This window comes from Pollicipes pollicipes, unplaced genomic scaffold, assembly GCF_011947565.3.
Source record: "Pollicipes pollicipes isolate AB1234 unplaced genomic scaffold, Ppol_2.1 Scaffold_4276;HRSCAF=5036_pilon_pilon_pilon, whole genome shotgun sequence".
Lineage (NCBI taxonomy): Eukaryota > Metazoa > Arthropoda > Thecostraca > Pollicipedomorpha > Pollicipedidae > Pollicipes > Pollicipes pollicipes.
Genome location: NW_023596457.1, coordinates 7,454 through 29,325, shown reverse-complemented (window position 1 = coordinate 29,325; position 21,872 = coordinate 7,454). Strand labels below are relative to the sequence as shown.

At 52.5% G+C, this 21,872-nt stretch overlaps 1 protein-coding gene across 1 annotated transcript; it reads right to left on the bottom strand.

Annotated features, from left to right (window-relative positions):
• Nucleotides 1-5,831: 5,831 nt before the first annotated feature.
• On the bottom strand, nucleotides 5,832-15,844 carry LOC119096178 (E3 ubiquitin-protein ligase ZNF598; the record flags this gene model as incomplete). The annotated part of the gene is given in 7 exon segments (XM_037218976.1): nucleotides 5,832-5,978; nucleotides 6,405-6,543; nucleotides 7,396-7,505; nucleotides 9,242-9,334; nucleotides 9,992-10,110; nucleotides 11,143-11,385; nucleotides 15,570-15,844. Coding segments are annotated over 7 exon segments (1,037 nt in total), but the record flags the coding sequence as incomplete, so codon positions are not given.
• Nucleotides 15,845-21,872: the final 6,028 nt, after the last annotated feature.

The following is a 21,872-nucleotide window of genomic DNA, read 5'->3' as shown; positions in this document are numbered from 1 at the left end:
TGAAGGTCCGGCGGCACAGCGTTGGTAGAGCAGGACGCAACTGAAGGACCAGGAGGATCCGACTGGGCGGGGGTCGCCCGCCCCGCCGGCACCACAGACAAACCGAAGGATCGCAGGAGCGTGATGAGTTGGACCGCTGACATGTGACTGATGCTGGTGGACTGTGGTACAGAGGTTTTGGATTTTTCGGCATAAGATACCTTGGGGTGATTAGCCTCATACTGTTCACGCGCCTCGCGGAAAGAAATGTTCTTTGAAGTTTTGAGTGATATAATTTCCTTTTCCTTCACGAAGGCTGGACAACTTCGATCGAAAGTTGTGTGCGGTACCTGCCCCGTGCCACAGTTCACGCACCAGGGCTGCATAGAGGTACACTGGTCTCCCGAATGCTCGGAAGATGCACACTTCCCACAGACAGCTCGATTGCGGCAGTGTGGTTTTGTATGACCAAAGCGCTGGCATTGAAAACATCGCATCGGATTCGGAACGAAGATCCTGACTTTGACAACTGCGTAGCCAATGCGGATATCAGACGGTAAATCAGGCCGGTTGAATGTCAGTATATGTTGTTTGTAGGGATTTGGTCATCACCCCTCCTGGTCGTGATCCTACGTGCTGCCGTGACCCCGAAAATTCCCAACTCTTCGATGATTTCCTCCTCGCTGACGTCACGAAGGTCATAGCAGTTTATGATACCTTTTGAGAAATTTTTGGTGTGGTGCGGTGTGACCGTGACCGGCACGCTCACGTCTTGCTTTGCACCCTCGGTTCTCGCGGCATATACAAATTCAGTTACAGTCAAAGCTCGAGTCGCATCGGTGCCGTTTGCGAACTCCACTTCGATCGCGCCGTCCCTCAGCTTGTCACAGCGGGTGACTTTTCCCAACCTGTCGCATCCGTTTCGGCGCTGAAACGGTGAAAGCGATGCCAGGTTCTTCACATCACTCCGGAAGACAAGAACGCGTGGGCAGGTGGAACCGACTCCTCGCTGCACCCTAAATTCATCGCAGTCCGTCCCCCTCTCGGGGGGCGGGAGTTTTTTGGGTTTGTAGATGCCATGTAAGGTTGTTCTTTATTTCGGCACCGGGGCTCCCCACCCACCTCGGAGCCCAACTGGGGGACGGCCCACTCACCTGGTGGTGGTGCCGCCAGAGCTACCTCGGTGCTATACGGGGCGGACGACGCCTCCCACACGGCCAGGTGTAACCGGGGAGACCCCTCCCGTCCTGACCGTGGTTCAGCGCCGCCGCCCCTTGACCCCTTAAGCCGCTGCAGCGCGGCCAGGCGCCCCAAGCGGAACCCGCAAGGAGCACCCAACCGCGATGCGAGCGACAAGCCGCTAGACCCGTGTGGGGCCCCACGGGCCCCCGCGCCCCCGGATATCCTGGCCAAAGTGGAGTGTTGGGACGCGCCGTGACTGACCCGCACGACGCGCCCTCAGCCACCAGGATCCGATCACCCGGGGACGAGGGCGAGGGGGCACGGCGACCCGATAAAACGAGGATCAGGAGTGATGAGTGGGCCGGATGCGGGAAATGGGGTAATGGGGAGGGAGCGAGCGGGGGCAAGGAGAAGGGGCTCACGTACCGGCAGGGTCGCTACGCCCTGAGGAGGAACAGCTTGCGCTGTCCACCCGTTCCGGAGCTGGGACCCGAGGGGGCGCTAGTCCCCTACACCGACCGAAGCCGGTTTGCCCCTGCGGGAACGGGGCAGACGACAGCGTTTGTTGGTTGCTTGGTCAGCTCATTGCCGGGTACAGTACCACTTCACTGGCAAGCCGGTATCTTGTTAAAATAACAAGCTATGGCGAAGCCAATATCATTAGTAGCCGTAGAGGTAACGACACGCGACAAAATGTTTTCTAGTTGACAATGACCCTCTAGAGCCCACTGGACAAATAACAGACCAAGAGATAACAGACAAGTCATTTCCGAGTCAATTCCTTACAGATGACAGTGTAGCGGCACGAGGTCAACACTTGGTCGTGTGGGTCACCAACAGATGGCGCCAACGAGTGCTGTTGTGTGTGTGGCATTGTGCGTCGGGTGAGAACTGTGGGGCGTCCCCACGGCTTCGCTGCTCTGTTAATATTAGGTAATGATATTAGTGATATGCCTACCACAGAACGGTTGACAGTATGACCACTGCTTGGCCGCTATTGGCATATCGACTGCCGGAACTAGGCAGATGTTTGCTGATGTCAAGTGTGGTAGTCGAACTGAGCCATATCGCTAACATACTTTTGTGCAACCTGACAGCGCAGTGTTCTTTGCTCTTCGTGATCCGTCCCTCTCTGGACACGCTTCCCTGTCTGTCAGTCCGGGCCGTCATCAGCTCGATGCGCCGGCCCCGAAGTTTCAAACCGGACAGCCACGACCAACGTAGAAGTGCTAGTCCCAGCCACTCTGCCGCAACCAGCCGGTTGACAGCCCGAGTCCTGAGGTGCGGGTGACTACGCCTGTGTCGCAACCGCACGGGGGCTCGGGTTGTTAACTGAAAGAAAACAAAGGGCAACTACGGCCACATTCTCTCTTTCGTCGCCGAATACAGTGACGTGCGCGAGTAATGGGACTTTTTCGGATTGTGAACAAGCCTGTGATTAACGCTCCGAAAAGCAGCCGAATAGCCAGTCGAATGATGCGTGTCCGAAGCTTGTCCGATATTGGTCTCCCACGCCGATGGTGAACAGTGAAGTTCGTGCTTCGCGATAACACCCGCGTCGTTCTGAGAGAAAAACAGGTGCGACATGGCGAGTTCGTTGCATGCGAAAGTTCGTTGCATGCGACAGTTCGCTGCATACGACACATTAGTATCTGCCCGAAGTGAAGAAAGCAGTAAAACATATCCAAGTTTGGAGAACATTTTTGTCACCATCCACGCGAGTTTTTGTCACTTTTTACTTCTACTTTTAGCGGCCCGTTTCCATCACTCCACGAAGACACCAGCTCACACCTGGGCGTTAAAGATACCGGCGAGCAGCACCCCAACTCATTCGTATACCCCAAAATAACCACGCCCTGACGCCGACGTTGCCTGTAGCAGTGTCAATCAAAACCGTCACACACCAAAAAGGTGGCCGCTCAATAGTGAACAATGACTGCACGTGGGCTGCTTCACACGGGGGCGGAGCGATCAGCCGCTTGCGGTCCCCACCGGCCAATCGCTGCTCGCGCTGAGGGGCGCCGCAGCCAGGGCTATATGACTACATCCAACGCCTCGACTCACTCACAGTGCTCTCCCACTCACCCATCACTCACGCGTTCACGAACGCTCAATTATGTGGCAGAGCGCCGGAAATGAGGACGACGCAGTAACAATGAAGCATGGTCGCACCTGGCAACGGCAGATGAATGAAAGCCAGAAACACGGCGGGCGTGCACATGTGGCGTTGGACTTCCCGACGCCGTGTCATGCGCAGCTGGACGATGGGAGGGGTCTTTGGTTGCCTGCCATCCGAGTTTCAGCATTAAGCCGGAAAGGCATAGCACAGTAAGTAATAGCTTTATTCCCCGGATAAGATACTCAAAATAATATCGACATAAATAAATAATATCCCACCCAAAATACATCAGAGGAGCAATATCACGCGTCTATTCGGTGTAATGCCGCATATAATAATACACAAGCGACATCACACCTATTCGTAGCCTTGGAACGCCGCAAATGGAATACGACACCACAATACACCGCCGCCTGGCCCAGCCGCAAATTGGTCGAATTCGGCAGCGCCCTAAGTACAAGCAGACGCGCAGCAGCCCGCAGCAACCACGACATGACGCTCAATGGACCAGCGCCTGACTTTTACGGCCCGGTTCGGACGGATGCAACGGCCTCCACTCGGCGGGGGGGGGGGGGAGGAGGAGGAAGGGGAGGGACGCTATCAGCACAGGCCACCGTGCAGCTTCCCACAAAGTGTCTTCCAGCGTGGTTCAGGCCGTCGGCCCTGATCGTGGTGAGAGGTCCGATACCGGCCTAGTCCACGTCTCTCTCCTACAGGCACCCGACGTCTACCGGTCCAGTTTCCCAGACTTCCCTTGAAGTTAGAGCCAACCCAGCCAAACACAGCTCTTTTCCGAAGTAACGTCTGGGAAGCGGCGATCATCAAGGGCTTGTTGAGTTTCAGGTGGCATCTATCGGACGTCGCAAACGTGAACAATCGTCCCTGCAACGTTCCGAAGGCACACGCAAGCTGCACCACAAATGTTGATATGATGGGCGTTGCAGTTTCAGGTTTTGGTTTGTCCGCATTAGACCGGACATGTTTAAGGTAGTCGCCAGTAGACCCATGCAGGCTGCATGTCCCGGCCTTCGCCGTTCAATATGCAAAAATTGAGAGCCAAGTCGCAGGAAACACAACCGGTGGGACGCAGTGCGAACCAAGGCGGGACATCATGCTGAACGCGTCGCGTGCTGCCGCCAGAGAACTGAGTACCCGCTGCGGCCCGGAGGTCGCTGAGCGTCCCCGGCCAGCACGCCGGCACCCGTCTGACCCGTCCACCCGTGACCCGCCAACCTGTGACCCGCCGGCCAGGGACCCGCTGACCCGTTGAAACCGTAGCCCCTACTTGTGACTCTGTGAACCGTGATCAGTGGCCCGTGACCCGTGACTTTCCCGGCGCCAATGAAGTGTTTTGTGTTCACATCCAACGTGTGTGCAGCTTCTTTAGCGGCGATGATACCCAGGTCTTCCAGGTCTTTCCCTTACATTCATCTGGTCACGACGTGCTAGGTGGACAAGCATCGCGGCTTCGGACTCTTGACGAAAGCGCATCTGTATATGTAACGCCACCAATTCCGAACGCACAACCCAACGAAGCACACCAAAACCGCGCGTTGTCAGCGTCGCCACTTTACGGCTCGCTACTTTTCGCGCATTCAATAACACCGCCGCGGCTGTCCAGCCCGGAGCCTCTCGCCCCCAGACCCCCATTCCCCCGCCGAAAACCCTCCCCGGCCGCCGCACCGGCACGTACCTGAGAGATGCGCGGTTGGGCACCGCCCGCCTCCGCCTCTGCGTCGGCGGCGGCGGCGGCGGCGGCGGCAGCGGCGGCCGCCGGCCCCGCCGACGCCGGCCGCCGCTTGAAGTCGATCGTGACGTTGGTGGAGCGCGGCGCGCGCCGCTGCACGCTCAAGCTGAGTGAGGGAGCCGGCGCCGGGGGCGGCGGCGGCGCGGCGGCCGCCGGCGCCGGCCGGCCGCCCAGGCTCGGGAACTCCTCCTCGCTGACGGTGACGGGTCGGTTGTCCCAGGGCCGGCCGCGCGCGCGCGCCGGGCCCGACCTGACCGTGAGGCCGGCCGCGCTCGCCACGCGCTGTGCCAAGCCTGCCGCCCCTGCGGGTACGACGGCGACGTCAGGCGCAGGAGGAGTCACAGCGCCAGCCACTCGCTGCACTGAGGCTCCCGTCACCGGGCGTCTCTCGGCTGATACCACTGGCGCGACAATGTGTCCAAAAACGTCACGTAACAAATGTCTGACCTGTCTGAAAACGTTGCTTTATAAGTCTGGAACGTCTGACCCGCACCACATCCCAGCTCTGCGAACAGCCGAATGAGCAACATCAACTACGTGCCCTGTGAGATCTACCACGCGACCCCTGCTGTGCCCCTGCCAGTCGCCTCTCCCGTGAGCTACTGTCTGGCGGCCGGCTCCGCGACACCGCCGGCAACTCTGCCACGTGAGCGTCTGCCCACGTGTCGGGTGACCGCGCGGGCCGGCACCTCTGCCACGTGAGCGTCTGCCCACGTGTCGGGTGACCGCGTGGGCCGTCACCTTTGACCTGTCGCTGAGCGTCTGCCTACGTGTCGGGTGACCGCGTGAGCCGCCGCCACTGACCTGCCGCTGATCTCAGCGCCTTCCGCCGCGCCCGTGCCCAGAGTCGGGAACTCCTGCGTGCTGCTTGTGTTCATCGGCGGCGCCTGCTGCGGCGGTAGAGGCGGAGGAGGCGGCGGCGGCGAGTGGGCCCTGGCGCCTTGCTCCCTCCTGCCGGCGGCGCGGGTCGAGGTCGTGAGGTGGGGTCAGTTCGGGTCAGGTCAGCGGAGGGATCAAGTCCTCACAGCTCGGCACGAGGCGAGCATCACATAACCCTGCCGCCGCTGTCGCTGTCGCGTCTGTCGTTGAGCACGCCGGACTTCTCAGCCCCAACGCCCCTCTCCACACAACCGCCCCTGCCGCCAGTCCCATCGGCTGCACCAGCATCCGTACCCGTCTGCCAATCGCCAAAGTAATTTTACCTGTCGTCTTTCTGTCAACGTGACATCCTCAGCCGCCCCACCGTCGCCGACCCAGCCGCACGAACCGTCCCTATCCTCCCAAGCGCTGTTACGCAGGTCACACATGTCCCATCTCCCTGTAAATCACATCACATCACCCGCTGCCGCTGCGCTGCTGCCGCAGCAGCGGTCGCACCTGTCGTTGCGCGCGTCGCCGTAGCGGTCGTTGCGCCGGCGGCGGCCGCCCTGCTCGGCGCTGAACTCCAGCGTCAGCACCCGATCCTGGCGCTGCTGCGCGCGGCTCTTGTTGTCCGAGTGGGCCGTGGCGCGGTGCGCTGGCGGCGGACGGCCGGCCGGAGCGGGTCAGACGCAGGGTCCGCAACACAGAGGCAGTGGGGCCAGACAAGGACGGCGGGCTCAGACACTGAGCACGGTGTCGGGTATGGACGGCGTGTCCGAGGGTGCACGCAGAAGGGGCAGAAGGGGGTCAGATACAGGGTCCGCAACACAGAGGCAGTGGGGCCAGACAAAGACGGCGAGTTCAGACACTGAGCACCGTGTCGGGTATGGACGACGTGTCCGAGGGTGCCGGCAGAAGGGGGTCGGACACAGCCGGTGGCGTCCGAAGCTGCGAGCGCGGTACATACAGGGAACCGTTCACGCACGGACAGCAGATCCGGTGCACAAAGAGGCGTCAGGCAATGACAGATGGCTCGAAAGACCTTGCATCGGCTACATATAGGATACGGAAAGTGGCTTATACACAGAGTGGATCAGACGCAGACATCAGAGCAGACACGCAAGGTAGCGTGCTTCACCGCGGCAGACACAACTAACGGGATCAAACGCAAAGAATGAGTTCATACAACTACATTGGGTTCAACACAAAGGGTAGACTCAAACACGAAGACTGGGGTGATACACGGAGGCCAAAATTTGAAAAACCCACAAAAAAACGTTCAGGCAAAAATGCAACCAAATCTTCGCATTTCTCTTCATTGCCGCAGCACACATTACGTCACCGCAGCAAATGTACTTTGGACTATCATCGAAGGGCCGCTGTCGCCCTATTGACAACCACAGGCAACAGCAAGCACACGCCAGCATCACCGTCCGTCGACAGTGGCGCCAGTCGGGTTCGGGCCGTGACGACGGCGACACAGCGAGTGCCGGCCAGCCGCACTCACCTTGCAGGTCGATATTGGTCCTGAAGACGATGAACTTCTTCTCCAGACACTCGCCCTGCTCGCAGAGGAAGTGCTCTTCGCGAAAGTGATCCGCCAGGTGGCTGTAGTCGCTGCGAGAGGGTAATGTGACGTCAGAAAATGATGTCAGTGCAATGCAATAGCTGATGTGACCTGTGATGTGACCTCTTGCGCGGACATTTGGTGGCTGTACATTTGGCAGCATTTGGTAGCAGTAGCCGTCACTGTCACAGTTGCTCGGTCATCTACTGCACGTGCAGCTGATCGAGTTACCAGCGTCACGAATACTGATGGAAAGCGCAGCTCGCAAAAGTTTCACCAGGTGGGGATCGAACCCCCGTCCCCCCGCTCTCGACACGACAGTAACCACTCGGCGAACTGGCGCTTATTTGTTTCCAGGCCGACTCGGCAAATGCCTTCCATTCTTTGGAGCACTGTCCGTGAATCACCCGGGGAATGGCATTGGCGGGGGTGGCGGGGCAGTTCTAACGTCGCTACACATTCCTGTCTGCGTCGCACAGTGGAGCTTGGTGGACTACCCGTCGGCGGCTTCCTGAAAGTGTACAAGAACCCCGCGACCGTAGGCGGAGCAGGAGTGGGCACGTGGATTCCGAGCCACCAATAATACGTTAATACCAAGCATGCGTCTCTCCTCTCCAGGGGACTCCACGAGCTTACTGATATACCACAGCACCTGAGTTGCTACGGCGGCGAGTCTTAACACCAGCTAGCCGAAATTCGTGGAGTTTTAGCGGCCTGACCTGGCCGGTCACGCTTTTGATGAGCTTCAGTCCGTAACGGCTGATCGTGCCGCGATGAAGTTTTCAGCAACACACAGCGCATTTTATTACACGCTGTGCTGTGATATTCGTACTTTCAAGCACTCAAATGCAAGCCATTTGTTCCGGCGACATGCTTCTCTCTACTTCCACAATATCACCACTATCTCGTGTCCCTATTCCGTCAGCGTGGGAAACGTTATGCTTTCTAATTGTAAACATCAAACCGAAGAACATGGGCAAGAAGTAAGTTCCGATGTCGCCAACCAGGCGTAGTGGCGGCCCTTAAAGCCAAATACTTTTGATGAATGAAACAAAAGCCAAACGCGCGGGCCGAAATTCAGACCGGCGCGTGCTGAGCATCACGAGCGACCGCTCGCAAAGCACGAATTCACCCGTTTCTTGGGACATCCTTAACAACCGGTGCCGGATCTCCGCAATCAGAGCCAGCGGAGGCGCACGACCAGCTGCGCGACGTCGGGGAGGCTCCAGCTGCAAATAATTGAGCGATCCGCACACCGTTCGGCAGAGCCGGGCTGGGATGAGCCGAGCAGAAAGAGTCAAACGAGTTGAGGACCGTAACAGTGCTCAATAACACCCACTCAGCCCAGGGCCTCGCTCTAATGATCATTAGCGCGGCACATCCTGCAGCCAACCGGGGCGCTCGACCAGATCTGGAAACGGGAATCCCAACGGTGATTCCAAACGGGCGTCCCGAAATCCCATACGAGACCTCTCGGGGTCAAACACGGCACGCAACACAGCCCCCTCCCCCCTCCCGAGCGGACTTAGTGTGTCACCGTCCGTCGTACCCCGTCCCGTCCGGTGGTGACCTGCCGTGACATGACCCGCCACATCACCTGTCCACTCTGACCTCCCAGAGGTGAGCGGTAACCCCGGGCCGTCCCACGAGTGCGCCCAGCAGTGGCCAGACGTGCCCCTCAACATCGCCTGTCCACTCTGACCTCCCAGAGGTGAGCGGTAACCCCGGGCCGTCCCACGAGTGCGCCCAGCAGTGGCCAGACGTGCCCCTCAGGAGCGCCACTCACTCGTAGAAGATCTGCTCGCCGTCAGCCTCGCACAGATGGCAGTAGAAGTGGTCCCGCCGAAGGTGCAGGAACAGCTCGTCGTTGTCCACGTACCTGGCGACGACGTCGTTAACGATCGCAAGGCTTTCCTCCCAGGGCACATTCAGTTCGCATCCATAACCGGATCGCAAGCGCGAAACAAGCAAGTCATTACTGAGCCCTTCATTGGCGAGCACAACGCCTGAGCGGCACCTCACGCCGCTTCGTCGCCATGGAACCGCCTGCGGCAGGAATTGAACCGCAGACGTCGTCATTGGGGGCACGGCGCCTCAGACCACTCGGCCACCTTATCCCATGCCTCGCCGGCAGTGTAGCACACCGGACATCGCGGTACGGCAGAGCAAGCACTCGAGCTGTCAGTAGCACAATGCCGCGTGCGTCGCCGTAGCGAGCGGACGGGCATCCGCGTAGCCGGCTGCGCGCCGCGAAGCTGTTTCGTTTCGGTCGCCACAGACCACCGAGCGACTACAAGAGCATCTCTTGCCAACCCCACGACTCACTGAACGATCCTGAACTCACTTGAACTGAGCTCTTGACTTAACGCAAGATGTACGGTGCACCGTCCGCGTAATCCCTGCACGGAGATGCGAAGAGGCACAACACATCCAATGCGAGTTAGGAGCATAAATGCGGCCATGGCGCTGCGGAGCTCGCAGGCCCCGTCAAAAGAACCCCAGCACGGACTACACGGCTTCTGACCGCCCCACGTACCGTTTTTCGCAGTACTTGCAGAGCGGGTGGCCGCGGTGGGAGGAGTTGTCCGGGTCGCCCTTGCGCCGATGTAGCGCCAGACGCTCCCGGTTGTACAGCTTCCGCTCCGATGTGAAGATCTGCCGACAGCGGCGGCCGCGTGACGTGGGAGCGCACCGGTGACGTCACGGGCAGAAAAGCGACGTCACGGATCGGGCAGGCACGACACACATGATCGATCACGGATGTCCGCGCTGCCAGAAAAAATGGGACCAACTGCAGCTTTAGGGGAAGGTTAAGACGAGGCATCAGTAATACGGATGAAAAAATTGTTTGGACTATCGTCTTCGCCTGGTGTGTACAGTCTACAAACTGCCCACACCAGATCACAACAAACTGCACACACCGGATCACAACACGTCATGATTTCTGCGTAGCATTTATGTACGCCGGCACCGATACTGCATGCCCTTTAACGGCGAGGCATTCCGCCCTGCTCCGGGCGGCGCCAGTGCTTACGCGCGAGTGTATGCGTAAACTATGTACCAATTCATCAGTACAGGCAGCTGGTCCCCTGGGAGGGCGGGAGGGGGAGGGTGCAGGACACGCTCTGCCCGTCCAACCCCGCGCCATCCATATTCCCGTCAGCTATCATTCGGCAGCACCTCCTTCCACCACCACCACCGCCACCGCCCTTCGACAAAAAACGGAATATTCTAAGGTGGAGCCAGCATATGCAGAGAACCCTTTGCTGGACCGGAGGGATTTGGCGCGTCACAGTTCAGCCGCGGAATGTCCAAACCCGCGTGCACGACCATCGCGCATCCGTCTTGGGACCTAGCTCAGGGGGAGAACGAGCCACCCGCGCGGCTTCGTGTGCCCCTAGCATGTGAGGAAGACGTACTGTAGAAGTGGCTCATTGAATGCCAGAAAAGTAGAAAGCGTGACCTATCGTAGTGGCAAATGCTTACCATCCCTTGACCAACTAGCCAACCTGACACACGTGATACAGGCAGGCATGCCTAAAAACCATCGAAGTGCTCGCCTTCGACGCTCATTCCTCGACCCACCACGTCTCCACTAACACCAGGGAGAAGGCAATGAGGGCAGGTGGTCCCACCGCCGCTCGCCGCAGTGTGGGGAGCCGGGCCCGCGCCCGTCCGCACCCTCACCTTCAGGTGCCCCACGCATAGGTCGCAGTACATGAGCTGATGCTCGCGCAGCACGTGGTCGCTCAGCTGCTTGAACGTGCCGAAGCCGCGCCGCTGCGGACAGACGGGGCAGTTGTGCGCCAGCAGGCCCGCGAAGGCTCGGCGCACCGCCTCGTCCTCCAGCGCCAGCTTGTACTTGTCCTCGTTGTACAGCGCGCGCATGAAGAGCGACCGGAACGAGCCTTTGTCGCGCGAAAACACCGCCTGCGGGAGAGGGCGCGGCGAGGAGGTGTCAAGATCGGCGACGTTTGCGCCAACATGCGCGTGCCAAGGGCTGCTATCGTCGTGAGTCATGAAACACACTCTGCACCGCACCAGGTGCCTCTTTGTCACGGCACATGCCCCGAACAACCATTGCCGGAGGGTATGTAAAGTAAATACCGGCAGCGCTCGGAGCACCGCTTCGTCCTCGACGAGGCGGTGAGGACCTGTAAAGCAAATTATACCGGTGATGGTGAGCATTGTTCAGTAAATAGCCTGTAATCGTATGCGTATATGAATGACACTGACCCGAAACATCTGTTATATCATAAGTACGCTACGTGCATATGAAATGGCAAGCGGAAACAAAAAATAGATGAAACGCAGCTTTTAAAAGATCTTTCACGTGCCAACTTACAAACCCTACGTGGCAGCAGACATGTGTACCAAACGAAAGGCACGTCTGAATGGACACTGCCCACTGTATGAGCATACAGAAACAACACCATACTACGACCTGTGCATCAATATCGCGCCTTCACATCCCAGAGGTACAAAAGAAGCAACATATTGACGATGTTTCACGTAAAGCCCATGGCGAGAAGACCGCCTTCCTGACTTAATGCCACAATGGACCCGAGCTTTAAGCACCTGGCCCCACTGGCACAAAATGAAATCATACCTGATCAATGCTATGTCCATGACTACCCTTGGCTACTACACATACTATCAAGGCACAGCCGGGATACCCTTTGGATTCTGCGGCGAATTTCGCGTGAGAGTCTTATTCTGCGTGAGAACCTCATTCTGTGCAAGCGCATCAATGTACGACAAATAGCGCGGGGCGCACTCCGATAAGCATGTCCCGCATCTCCGCCATCGTCAAAAACATGTCATGTTATCCTCCCCGGCGCGACCCCAGCTGCGTCATCAAACCTCTCACAGATACGCCATCTTATCCCCGCGGCGCTCTTGCATACTGACAAAAACTTTAGTACAAACTTCGCTCTCTGAACTCTCTCCACAAACTTTGCAGCATGGGGGAACAAAATGTTTTTACTTCTCAGCTCCACGAGAACTCCGCGCTTCGCTCCCGAAATGTTTGAGAGGATACCTGCCAAGGCATCTCACGTGTGGCACCGGGCACCGAAGACGCGGCCAGCGCTTTTCCGTTGCGCCCAGCGGTTCTACAGATCACTTCTTTTCCAGTCATGTGACATGGTTGGGCTTCTTCTTATAGGAGTGAGCATATAGGAGTGAGCAATATTTAAGGCTTTGATATATCAAGACATGGTTTTTATGTGTGTGGGTGCTGTGTTATGTACTGCTAAATGTTGTGTGTTTAGTTGTTTGAATCCTTTCTTCTATTAAACTCAAACATGCAGGATGACCTGATGACTTTATAGTCAGACATGCATGATGACCTGATGACCTGATAAAGAGACATGCAGGGTGACCTCATGACCTGATCAATAGACATGCAGGATGTCCTGATGACCTGATCAGCAGACATGCAGGATGACCTTTTATATCAAAGTGTTACTGCTAAATGCAATAAAATTAGCATGTTTTGCCTCACTTCTGACTTGAATATCACATATCCCACCAAGTTTGTGGCATAACTGTTCAATTATTTCACTAAATTTGCAATGCATGTTTTCTTTAACTGAGGCTTAGGTGCATGGTGTAGATCACCATACATGCAATACATGTATTTTGCATAACATTGCTTCTAAAGCACAATAGACAACTATAAGACAACATGGCATTTCAAACATGAAGTAACCTGATGGCAAACAAGGATATGGGTGTTGAATTGCACATGAAGCCCACTAATCTGAACCCCTCAGCTCATGAATTCGTGAATTTTTCAAGCTTACATATCAACACAGCTATTGGGACATTTTGCCCAAAACTCAATGAAGCTTACTGGTTTCATCTTAGCATGTTCTTGTTGGCCTAGTTGGCCTTTAACATATGCAAAATACATGACAGTATCCCACTTACTACCTATGTTATAATGTAGGATCCTGTATAACTCTTCAGAAAGGTAATCAAATAAGAACCTTACACCAACCACAATGATAAAAAGATGAAAGCATGTAATTACCAGTGTAATAGTCATATGCCAGATTACTGCACTATTGAGAACATTGATGCATTACTATCAATACAGTAATTTATCATGTGTTTCATGCAGTTTGACTTATATGCAGAATTAGGAAGAAATAATAGGTTCTGGTATTTGGTATATTATAGTGCTCAATACATAACTGTAATGCTTTGTATTAAATAGAAGGCCCCATTATTTTATTGAGAAGATTCCAGACTCCCCAGTATTTAGGGCCAAAGTTGAACTCCACCACATGGTGACAGCACAGTACATAAAAGAGTATGCCTCCACAAGCAATGTTTATCAGCAAAGGGGTCATTGCATAAACAATCAGGGGACTCCCACAAAAATTGTGGCTTTTAGGGCATTATTTCCAAGCATCACCACATGCTTAATGTTTAAGTCCCACATTATGTGAGACAGGTTACAAGCACACAATTGGTAGTTCAGTTCTCAGACCTTGGCGTTACAAAACATAATTGCCACAAGGAGCCTGATAAAATACATTATTCTTGATCAGCTTGTGAATGCATACTGATGATTTTTATCATTTTCTGGGATGTTACATTCATGCATGGCCCCTACCATTATGTTGGCAGGATCAAGATTGCATCAAAATAATATTGGAATTGTCATCATGGTTAGATAAGTGAACATGTGGTTCTTAATCCAATACACCCAAGATTTGAATAACCAGATTCCATGAGCTTCCAGTGCCCACATTTATATGAGAGTAAACTACACAACCACTGAACACACCGGGTTGCCAGATATTTGACTTATATTTCAGTTCAATGCTGCTCACCAAAAACTATGAAGGCTTCCAGGAATGACATAATACCAGCAATTTGCTAATGAAAGATGTGTCTTATAAAACTTTGGGACATGAATCTGGCACCTAACAAACAAACTACTTCCTTTACATGGTGAAAGTCACCAACAAGAGCAGACTAAGTTACAAAGTAAGCTGTATTAGCTAGAAAAGACATATACCTGATATAGGTACTTCATGAAAAGGGTTGAAGCTTTGTGTGACCATTATCCAACTTTAACATCTAAATGAAGATGGAAGCACTAATGATGTCTGTACTACTGACACAATGCCAAAGGTAGCAATAAAAGGGATGATGATGGGCAGAAAATTACTGCAGTCATTCATATGCCCTAAAATGGAAATGAGGATCATTGCAGAGGAACTATGTTTAAAAAGATGTGCCATGTTATTTGACCCATATAATAGCCATTTAAGCACACATAATTCATAAGTGTGACATGACTTTATCAAAATTTACATTACATATTTCATCTATCAGAAAAGAACTGTCTATAAAAGACAACTACTCTAAGCCATATCATGCAAACAGAAATGAGAAGATGACAATAATATATTATATTGGCCTTAAACAAAAATTATTAATTAAAGTATCCCACTGGTGAAAACATTCAGAAGGAGTGTACAATATTATTGTTGATTCCTCACTGTGGATTTGCCGGCAAGTTCACTGATCATGGGACCAAGCCCACTCCCCTCCCCTGTTAAGTGTGACCCAAATGAAAAGATAAAGTTAGGCTGTATTGGGCTATGTCATATCTGCACTAAATGCCAGGAAAAATTTAATCTTACAAGGTTACTGAAGTAATTTGCTATGGAAATTCCTCCTGAGTGGAGATGCCCTGCTCAAACACACACATGTGCATGTTAAAAGGCATTGTGCATGGCATTGTCAAGACAGTGCACCTTTTGGAAAAAGACACTGTATGCTAATCAGGGCAGTGCACAGATCGCTAAAACATTGTAGGCCATCACCTTCACATGCACATGTTGCAGGTTGTAGGTTTGTAGATTTATGTCAACATTTCAGTCATGACCCAGCACATGCACATCAGCCATGAAAACTGGCCATATGACTGTGACACCAGTGTTTACTTTAAGTGCCATAGAGCAGCTCACTTTCCTGACCTACACCCCCACAACCCCCAGACCTTGCCAGGGCAAAGGCCACAATTGAATACAAGAGGTAACTGAACTTACATACACCACTAATGAATTCTCTCTGGTATTCCCCATACTTACAATTGTTGTTTCCTGACGACAAATCGGACATTCCAGCTTTTCACACAGAACTCTCAGTCTTGTTGAGCATTCGTAGCATATGGTGTGTTCACAGTCCATAATGCAGCGAATAGTAATATTCTTGAAACAAACAATGCACACATCGTCATCCACAGAAGTGGACGTTTTGGTTTTCCTGGCTGACATATCAGGATCTTCAATGAGTGGAACCAGATGCTAACTTGTTTATCGCGCACGACTCTACAAAAGCTGCCCCTGCAAGACCGCTACCAATCCGCGACTTCCCCTCTCCCTCGAACGGACAGGAGCATGGGAATGTACCCTGTACGTGGGTGTCACGCTATGGCGTAATGAGCAGCTCGTCAAATATGCGTCATAGCTGTCTATGACTTTGAATGCTACCATATAGGTGTTTCCTTACCTGCACCCCAAAATGGCGCAAAGAGCGGAAGAGCAAGATACATGTAAGCAGAGGCGGATGCAGAGGAGCACGGGGCCATGCCCCACCCCTTTGGCCCCGCAAGGACCCAAAGGCTCCGAGGTGTTCCACAGCCGGCCGAACAGATGCAGTTTTTTTTTAACCAAACGCAACAACATTGGACGTCTTTGGACTTCCAAATGTTCAAGAACAGGCAGAAGAATCAAAGACAAGCTCTTCGCCTCGTCGCTAATATTTGGACGAACTCTATCTCAAGCATTCCAGGCCTTCCTATTTCAGCACAAATATGACTAAACGTGCTAGCACTGGCGTTGGCGCCTCTGTCGGCATATACAAAAGTAGCTTTCTGTCTAACAGTGCTGCCGCATAGGCTGGATGGAGAGCCCCAAAGTTTGTGGTGAACAAGCAGGGGTGCAGCTCCCTGTTTTGTAGTGGTGAGGGAAGGGGGGGGGGGGCTCCAGCCAGACCGACTTGAACTTAAGTCTTTCCCCTGAACTTGGTGACGAACGTGGATCAAATCCGTGGAAAATCCCGTTTGGTGGCCTACCTTTGGATTAGATGTCGTCAATTTTCACTGCTCAGCCCCCCCCCCCCCCCCTCCCCAACTCTGTGAAACAACGACTCTGTCAACAAGTGTTGGGTGACATCTTACGGTTCTGCTTGGACTGCCCTTAACAACTCGCATAGGTGCTGTTGGTCCTTCATTATCTCTTTTCTAGCTTCATTCGGCATTGGAGGCACTTTAACTAGTCCAGGCACGGAACGAAAGTGAACTGAGGGCAGTGTGATCAGATCCCTCGCAATAGCCCTACCAATTGGTCCCTGGAAGAAGAGACACCGGAGTCGTCTTTTTCCAGCTCGATTCGTCTATGCCCGCTGCTGTTGCCACGGACGTTCACAGCTGAGCCCTGTGGTGCCAGCACCTCTGGATGCGCATCGCTGTCTTGAATGACGGCCGTCGAGCCGTCAGGCCCGCCGGCTGGGCCATGCATAATCGCTGGAACGATATTTATCGGCGCCGTGTTGGCGTCGCCCTTGCCACTTTAATCTGCTACACGCGAAAGAACATGCGGTACACTGTTGGAGACATTTTCGGGGTCGTCCAATATTCGCGGGTCGTCCACACAGGCGTAGGAATGTTTCAAAAAGTGTGTGGGGGGGGGGGGCAAGCTCAGGGTGTCCTTTAGCAATATGGAGATGTACGCATCTGGAGCTGTTCTCGCTGTGCACAATATTGCCAATCCGAATGATTTATAATTTGGCAAATAAGGCCATTCAGCTTCCCAAGATTATTCGTTCATTGTAACGTTGCCTGTCCTGGGGAGGCGAAATTCCACGAGCGGGTAGGCATTTTGGGTCATCGGGGAGCATCTCCCTACACAGTGTAGATGTCAAAATACGGCCAGGATATCTGCTGGTGAGAGTTTTTTAAGTGGACCGATGGCTCACAGTGCGACAGATTTTTCATGTGCCTTCGTTTCGCTGGCTGCTTTTCAAGAGATAAGACTCGTGGCAGCATTTTAGGCGAAGACGAATTCGGGAGCTTGAAGCTACCAGAAACAATGCGACGAACTCCACAAGACTGGAGATTCTCTTTTAAGAACCAGGCCACATAGTAAGGCCCATCTGCCGTATGCTCCTTATCTGAACCTAGTCCTGCCCGCCCTCTGTGGCCACTGCCCTGGCCCGGATGTCTCCCGCGTGACTGACTGCGAACTGATCGCATGGCTGCTTTGTTGCATACTTTTGGATCAGCGTTACTACTACATGGTGTGAAACATGTGTTGGGCACCTGCAGCAGCATCTGTTTCCGAATTATCTTCCCTTACACCACATCATCGCAGAAAAATAGCCTCCGGGAAGCTGTCTGCCTTAGGTATGAATTGGCCCGGCGGACACTTCATTGCCCATCATGCAACGTACACTACTTCATTTGCCTTTGTGTGTAGACAGGGGCGTAGCCAGAGCCTTGCCAAGGGGAAACGCAAGGTTGACAAAAGCCCATCTTATAGTGATTCCCCCCAAAAATCCCCGCATGCAGCTTACTTGTTGACAAGTGGCATGTTGTTCCTCGCCTTATTGTTATTTTTACGTTGTGACCAGAACAAAAACCAAGAGCTACCGTGAGCTCAATTTTGTTTGTATTTTGAGGTCAATAACATGTAGAAATCAGTTGTTGAACGACTTTGTTTCTATAACACATTCTAAGAAATGAACACTCTCAGGCAAACATGCCATGATCCCGCTCTTTTGTGTTTTAGCTCATTTCGACCCACCCTTTTCAACATAATGAGACCACCAATCCTACTCAACAGTAATGGGACCCCTTATTTCCTTCCGGGCAAGCGGCTCTTGAGTAGAACACCAGAGAACAACTTCAGCCCTTAACCGTTTCCGGTCAAGGGCTGAAGGACCGTTCCGTCCCATCGCGAGGTGTCTTCAGGCTATCACTCTGGTGACACGGGGCGGGTCCTCTAGGTCGATCCGGGGGCCCTAGAAGGATATTTCATATCACATTGTCCCCATCCCTGACACGGAAGGCCTTCTGATCCGCTCAGTTAGCCCCGGACCAGCTCAGGAACCCTTACTGTTGCAAACAACATCCCTGATCACCGCAGGTAGTCGAATAATTGTCACATAGACTCCAATTCCGTGTTTTTCTGTGTTCTTCAGAGATATTGGGTTTTTCCCTGACCGAGATTGTAAATGAAATCGGGTTTTCAATTTGTATTAACATGGCTAACACATGTTCGCTTTAAATGCCCAAGTTCGTGTCGAAACTGATTACTGATAAGAAAACTACGCAATATATTCTTGAACACGCGCGCTCGCAAGCACATAGCAACAGCAGCCTCCACGCCCGGCGTTGCCGTCTCCAGTGCGGCGTCGGCCTTGCGACTGTAATACTATGCGATGGTCAATGAGCAAACGAAATAGAGAACACATCTTGAGGAAGATGGCTGGTGAACTAAGTAGATCAGCACAAATACTTAATGTGGTGCCAAAACAAGCCAAATACAACCTCAATCTGAAAAGTGTGTGTGTTTGAGGGGGGGGGGAGGGTGCAGATAACACTGCTGTCACCCACTTTGAAAAGTGGGGAGAGGCCACGGCCCCTGCCCCCCCCCCCCCCCTGTTCCTACGCCCATGGTCATCCAGCAAGTAGGAAATGAATCGTTTAGCAGAGAGGATGCGTTTGAGCCAGACAGCGAGGCCTGCAACGACGGTGCTTATCAAAGCCTTAGCTGAGCATATATGTCCAATTTGCCCCACCACCTTTTGCCCAGCATTTGTGCTTTTACCTTAGGCCTAAAGGAAATTGCGGAATAGCGCAAGGTGTCTGTGCTATTCATTGAATTTCAGTGACGTCAGCTGATTTGTCATCGCGTTATCAGCTCAGAGACAAAGACGCGTAAACATGCTGCGTAGCCAGTCTTTTTTTGAAACACGTGAGCGTTTGGGCAGCCACCAGCTTGAACTACCGCATACAGGCTTTGCATCCACTGGTGAATGCTGCTCCTTGTTGTCTGGTGTTACCTGCCTCCATGTGGTCATGATGGTCTCCTTCAGTTTGTCCAGGATGGGCAGTTTCCGGTGATTATAAACTTTATCGTCATGAACTTCCATGCGGTCATGATGGCTGCTTTCAGCTCGTCCATCTTTCGGGGATCATGAACTTCATTATAACCATGAACTTCATGAAATTCATCATCACCATGACTTTAATGAACTTCATCATCGTCATGAACTTCATACACTTCATCATCACTATGCACTTCATGAGCTTCATCATCACCATGAATTTCGTGAACTTCAGCATCATACTGAACTTCCATGCGGTCATGGTGGCCTCTTTCAGTCCGTCAAGGATGGAGAGTCTCCGGTGATGAGACTGATGCGTGTTTCCTCCGAGGGCGCTTTCCATACGTAATGGTTCAGAGGCTTCAGGTAAGGGAGTTTGCTGGCCGCTCGCCCTTTCTAATGACGTGGCAGCGCCCAGCGAGAAACCGTCTGGTCCGGCTACGTTGGGAGGGGACATGGGTCCTGCTGTAAAATGAAGCCTGGTGAAAGGACCTCCACGCAAGCCGCCAGCAGCTTCTATTCCAGGAGGCGAATGTACGCAGCTGAGCGGATTCCCGCGTTTCCGATCTCCAAAACAGGCTTTCATCTTTTCCTTTTCAGTAGGCGTCAGTGTTAATCGCGATTTTTTTCGCGGTGCGGTCGGCTCGCCAGGGCCCTGCCCTGGCTGCCGCTCCCATAGACACGACTGTTGTCAGCTTTCAGTGGCAGCCCCAGCGTGAAATCCTTCTCATCGTTTAAAATCACGTCTTTGATCTGGAGTTCAATTTACGTAATTTCACAAGTTTTTTTTTGCACCCTATGTTATTCACATCAATGTTTGTTACTGAAAGCAGGGCCAAATGCTATATGCAACACCAAAACAGAAGATCCTCTGGATGCTACTCAAAAGTTGTATTTACCCCAGTTTATCATGTCTGTGGAAGTAATTTGTAACCTGGTTGACCGAATGACACTCCAGGTGACTTGGCATCGATCCAGGATTAATGCTTAAATTATTAAAAAGACGGCAAATTTCAAACCTTACAGCAGCTCTGCTTGCAATTATAAATCACCTTTTATATATATAGAGAGAGAGAGAGAGAGAGAGAGAGAAGAGAGAGAGAGAGAGAGAGAGAGGAAGAGAGAGGAGAGGGAGAGAGAGGAGAGAGAGAGAGAGAGAGAGAGATATATATATATATATATATATATATATATATATATATATATATATATATATATATATATATATTTGTGTGTGTGTGAAATGATAAACTCACATTCAAACATATTTAATGATCAAATGATTGAAAACCGACGAGAAGTTGAAATGATTGAAACGAACCAAAATGTTCATATTATTGAAATTTGCAATTGTCACGCGCCCGGGTGGCCGGTCGGATACCCTTGCTTGGGTGGAGACCAATTTGACCCCCTGAGATCTTAAGAATGGAGACAGCTAGAAACATCAAATCTACAAGGTGTTTTGACCTGTACCTGAACATTCTGAGGTCAAAATTTAGGGTCCCTAGGTTATAACCGTTGGGTAAAATAAGGTCAACAAAGTCAATCCCAGGCTGGTCACAGAAGTGTCCCTAGAACCTAGATACCTGTTATATGCAAAACGAGACATGATCATTTAAAGTCAGGAACCTTGTTTGACCTTTCGAAGGTCGTGGTGACCAAAATAATACAAGACTGCTTTGAGTTCTGCATCTGAATAAGCCACAAAGACTACGCTGGGCAGCATGCTCCTGAAAACAAAATTTTGATCTGGGTCATCTCAAGTCAATGACCTTTTTGGACCTTTGAAGAGTGCATGGACGATGCATAATGCGGTTCCTGTTATCAATAAATTCGAAATGAGCACCAGAAACTACCCCATACAGCAAGCCCTAGAGTACAGGTTGGCTTTGACCTTGGTTTGACCTCAAAAACTGACCTTAGGTCATGCAATTTGTTCCTTTATTGTTGCAGTGCCCAGGAAAGTATCTCAGAGATGTATGACTTCGTCTAACACTCCGCTGTTGCATCACATTGAACGATTCCTTAGAAATTGACTCCGCAGAATCCCTGGCCTGATTTTGACCTGCCGTAGGTCAGCGACCTTACAAAGTATATATAAATCTTTAAAACCAAACAATCCGCTATTCCACTGTCTACAGCTATGCAAGATGTGGCGCGGCTGCGCCGCGTCGTTCGGAAAGCATTCTGGAAAAGCCTTCCGGCGGCAATTTGACCGCCACCAGAGCGCGTGTTATAACAGATAGGAATGCAGTGATAAGCAAGCATTACCAAAATAGCTA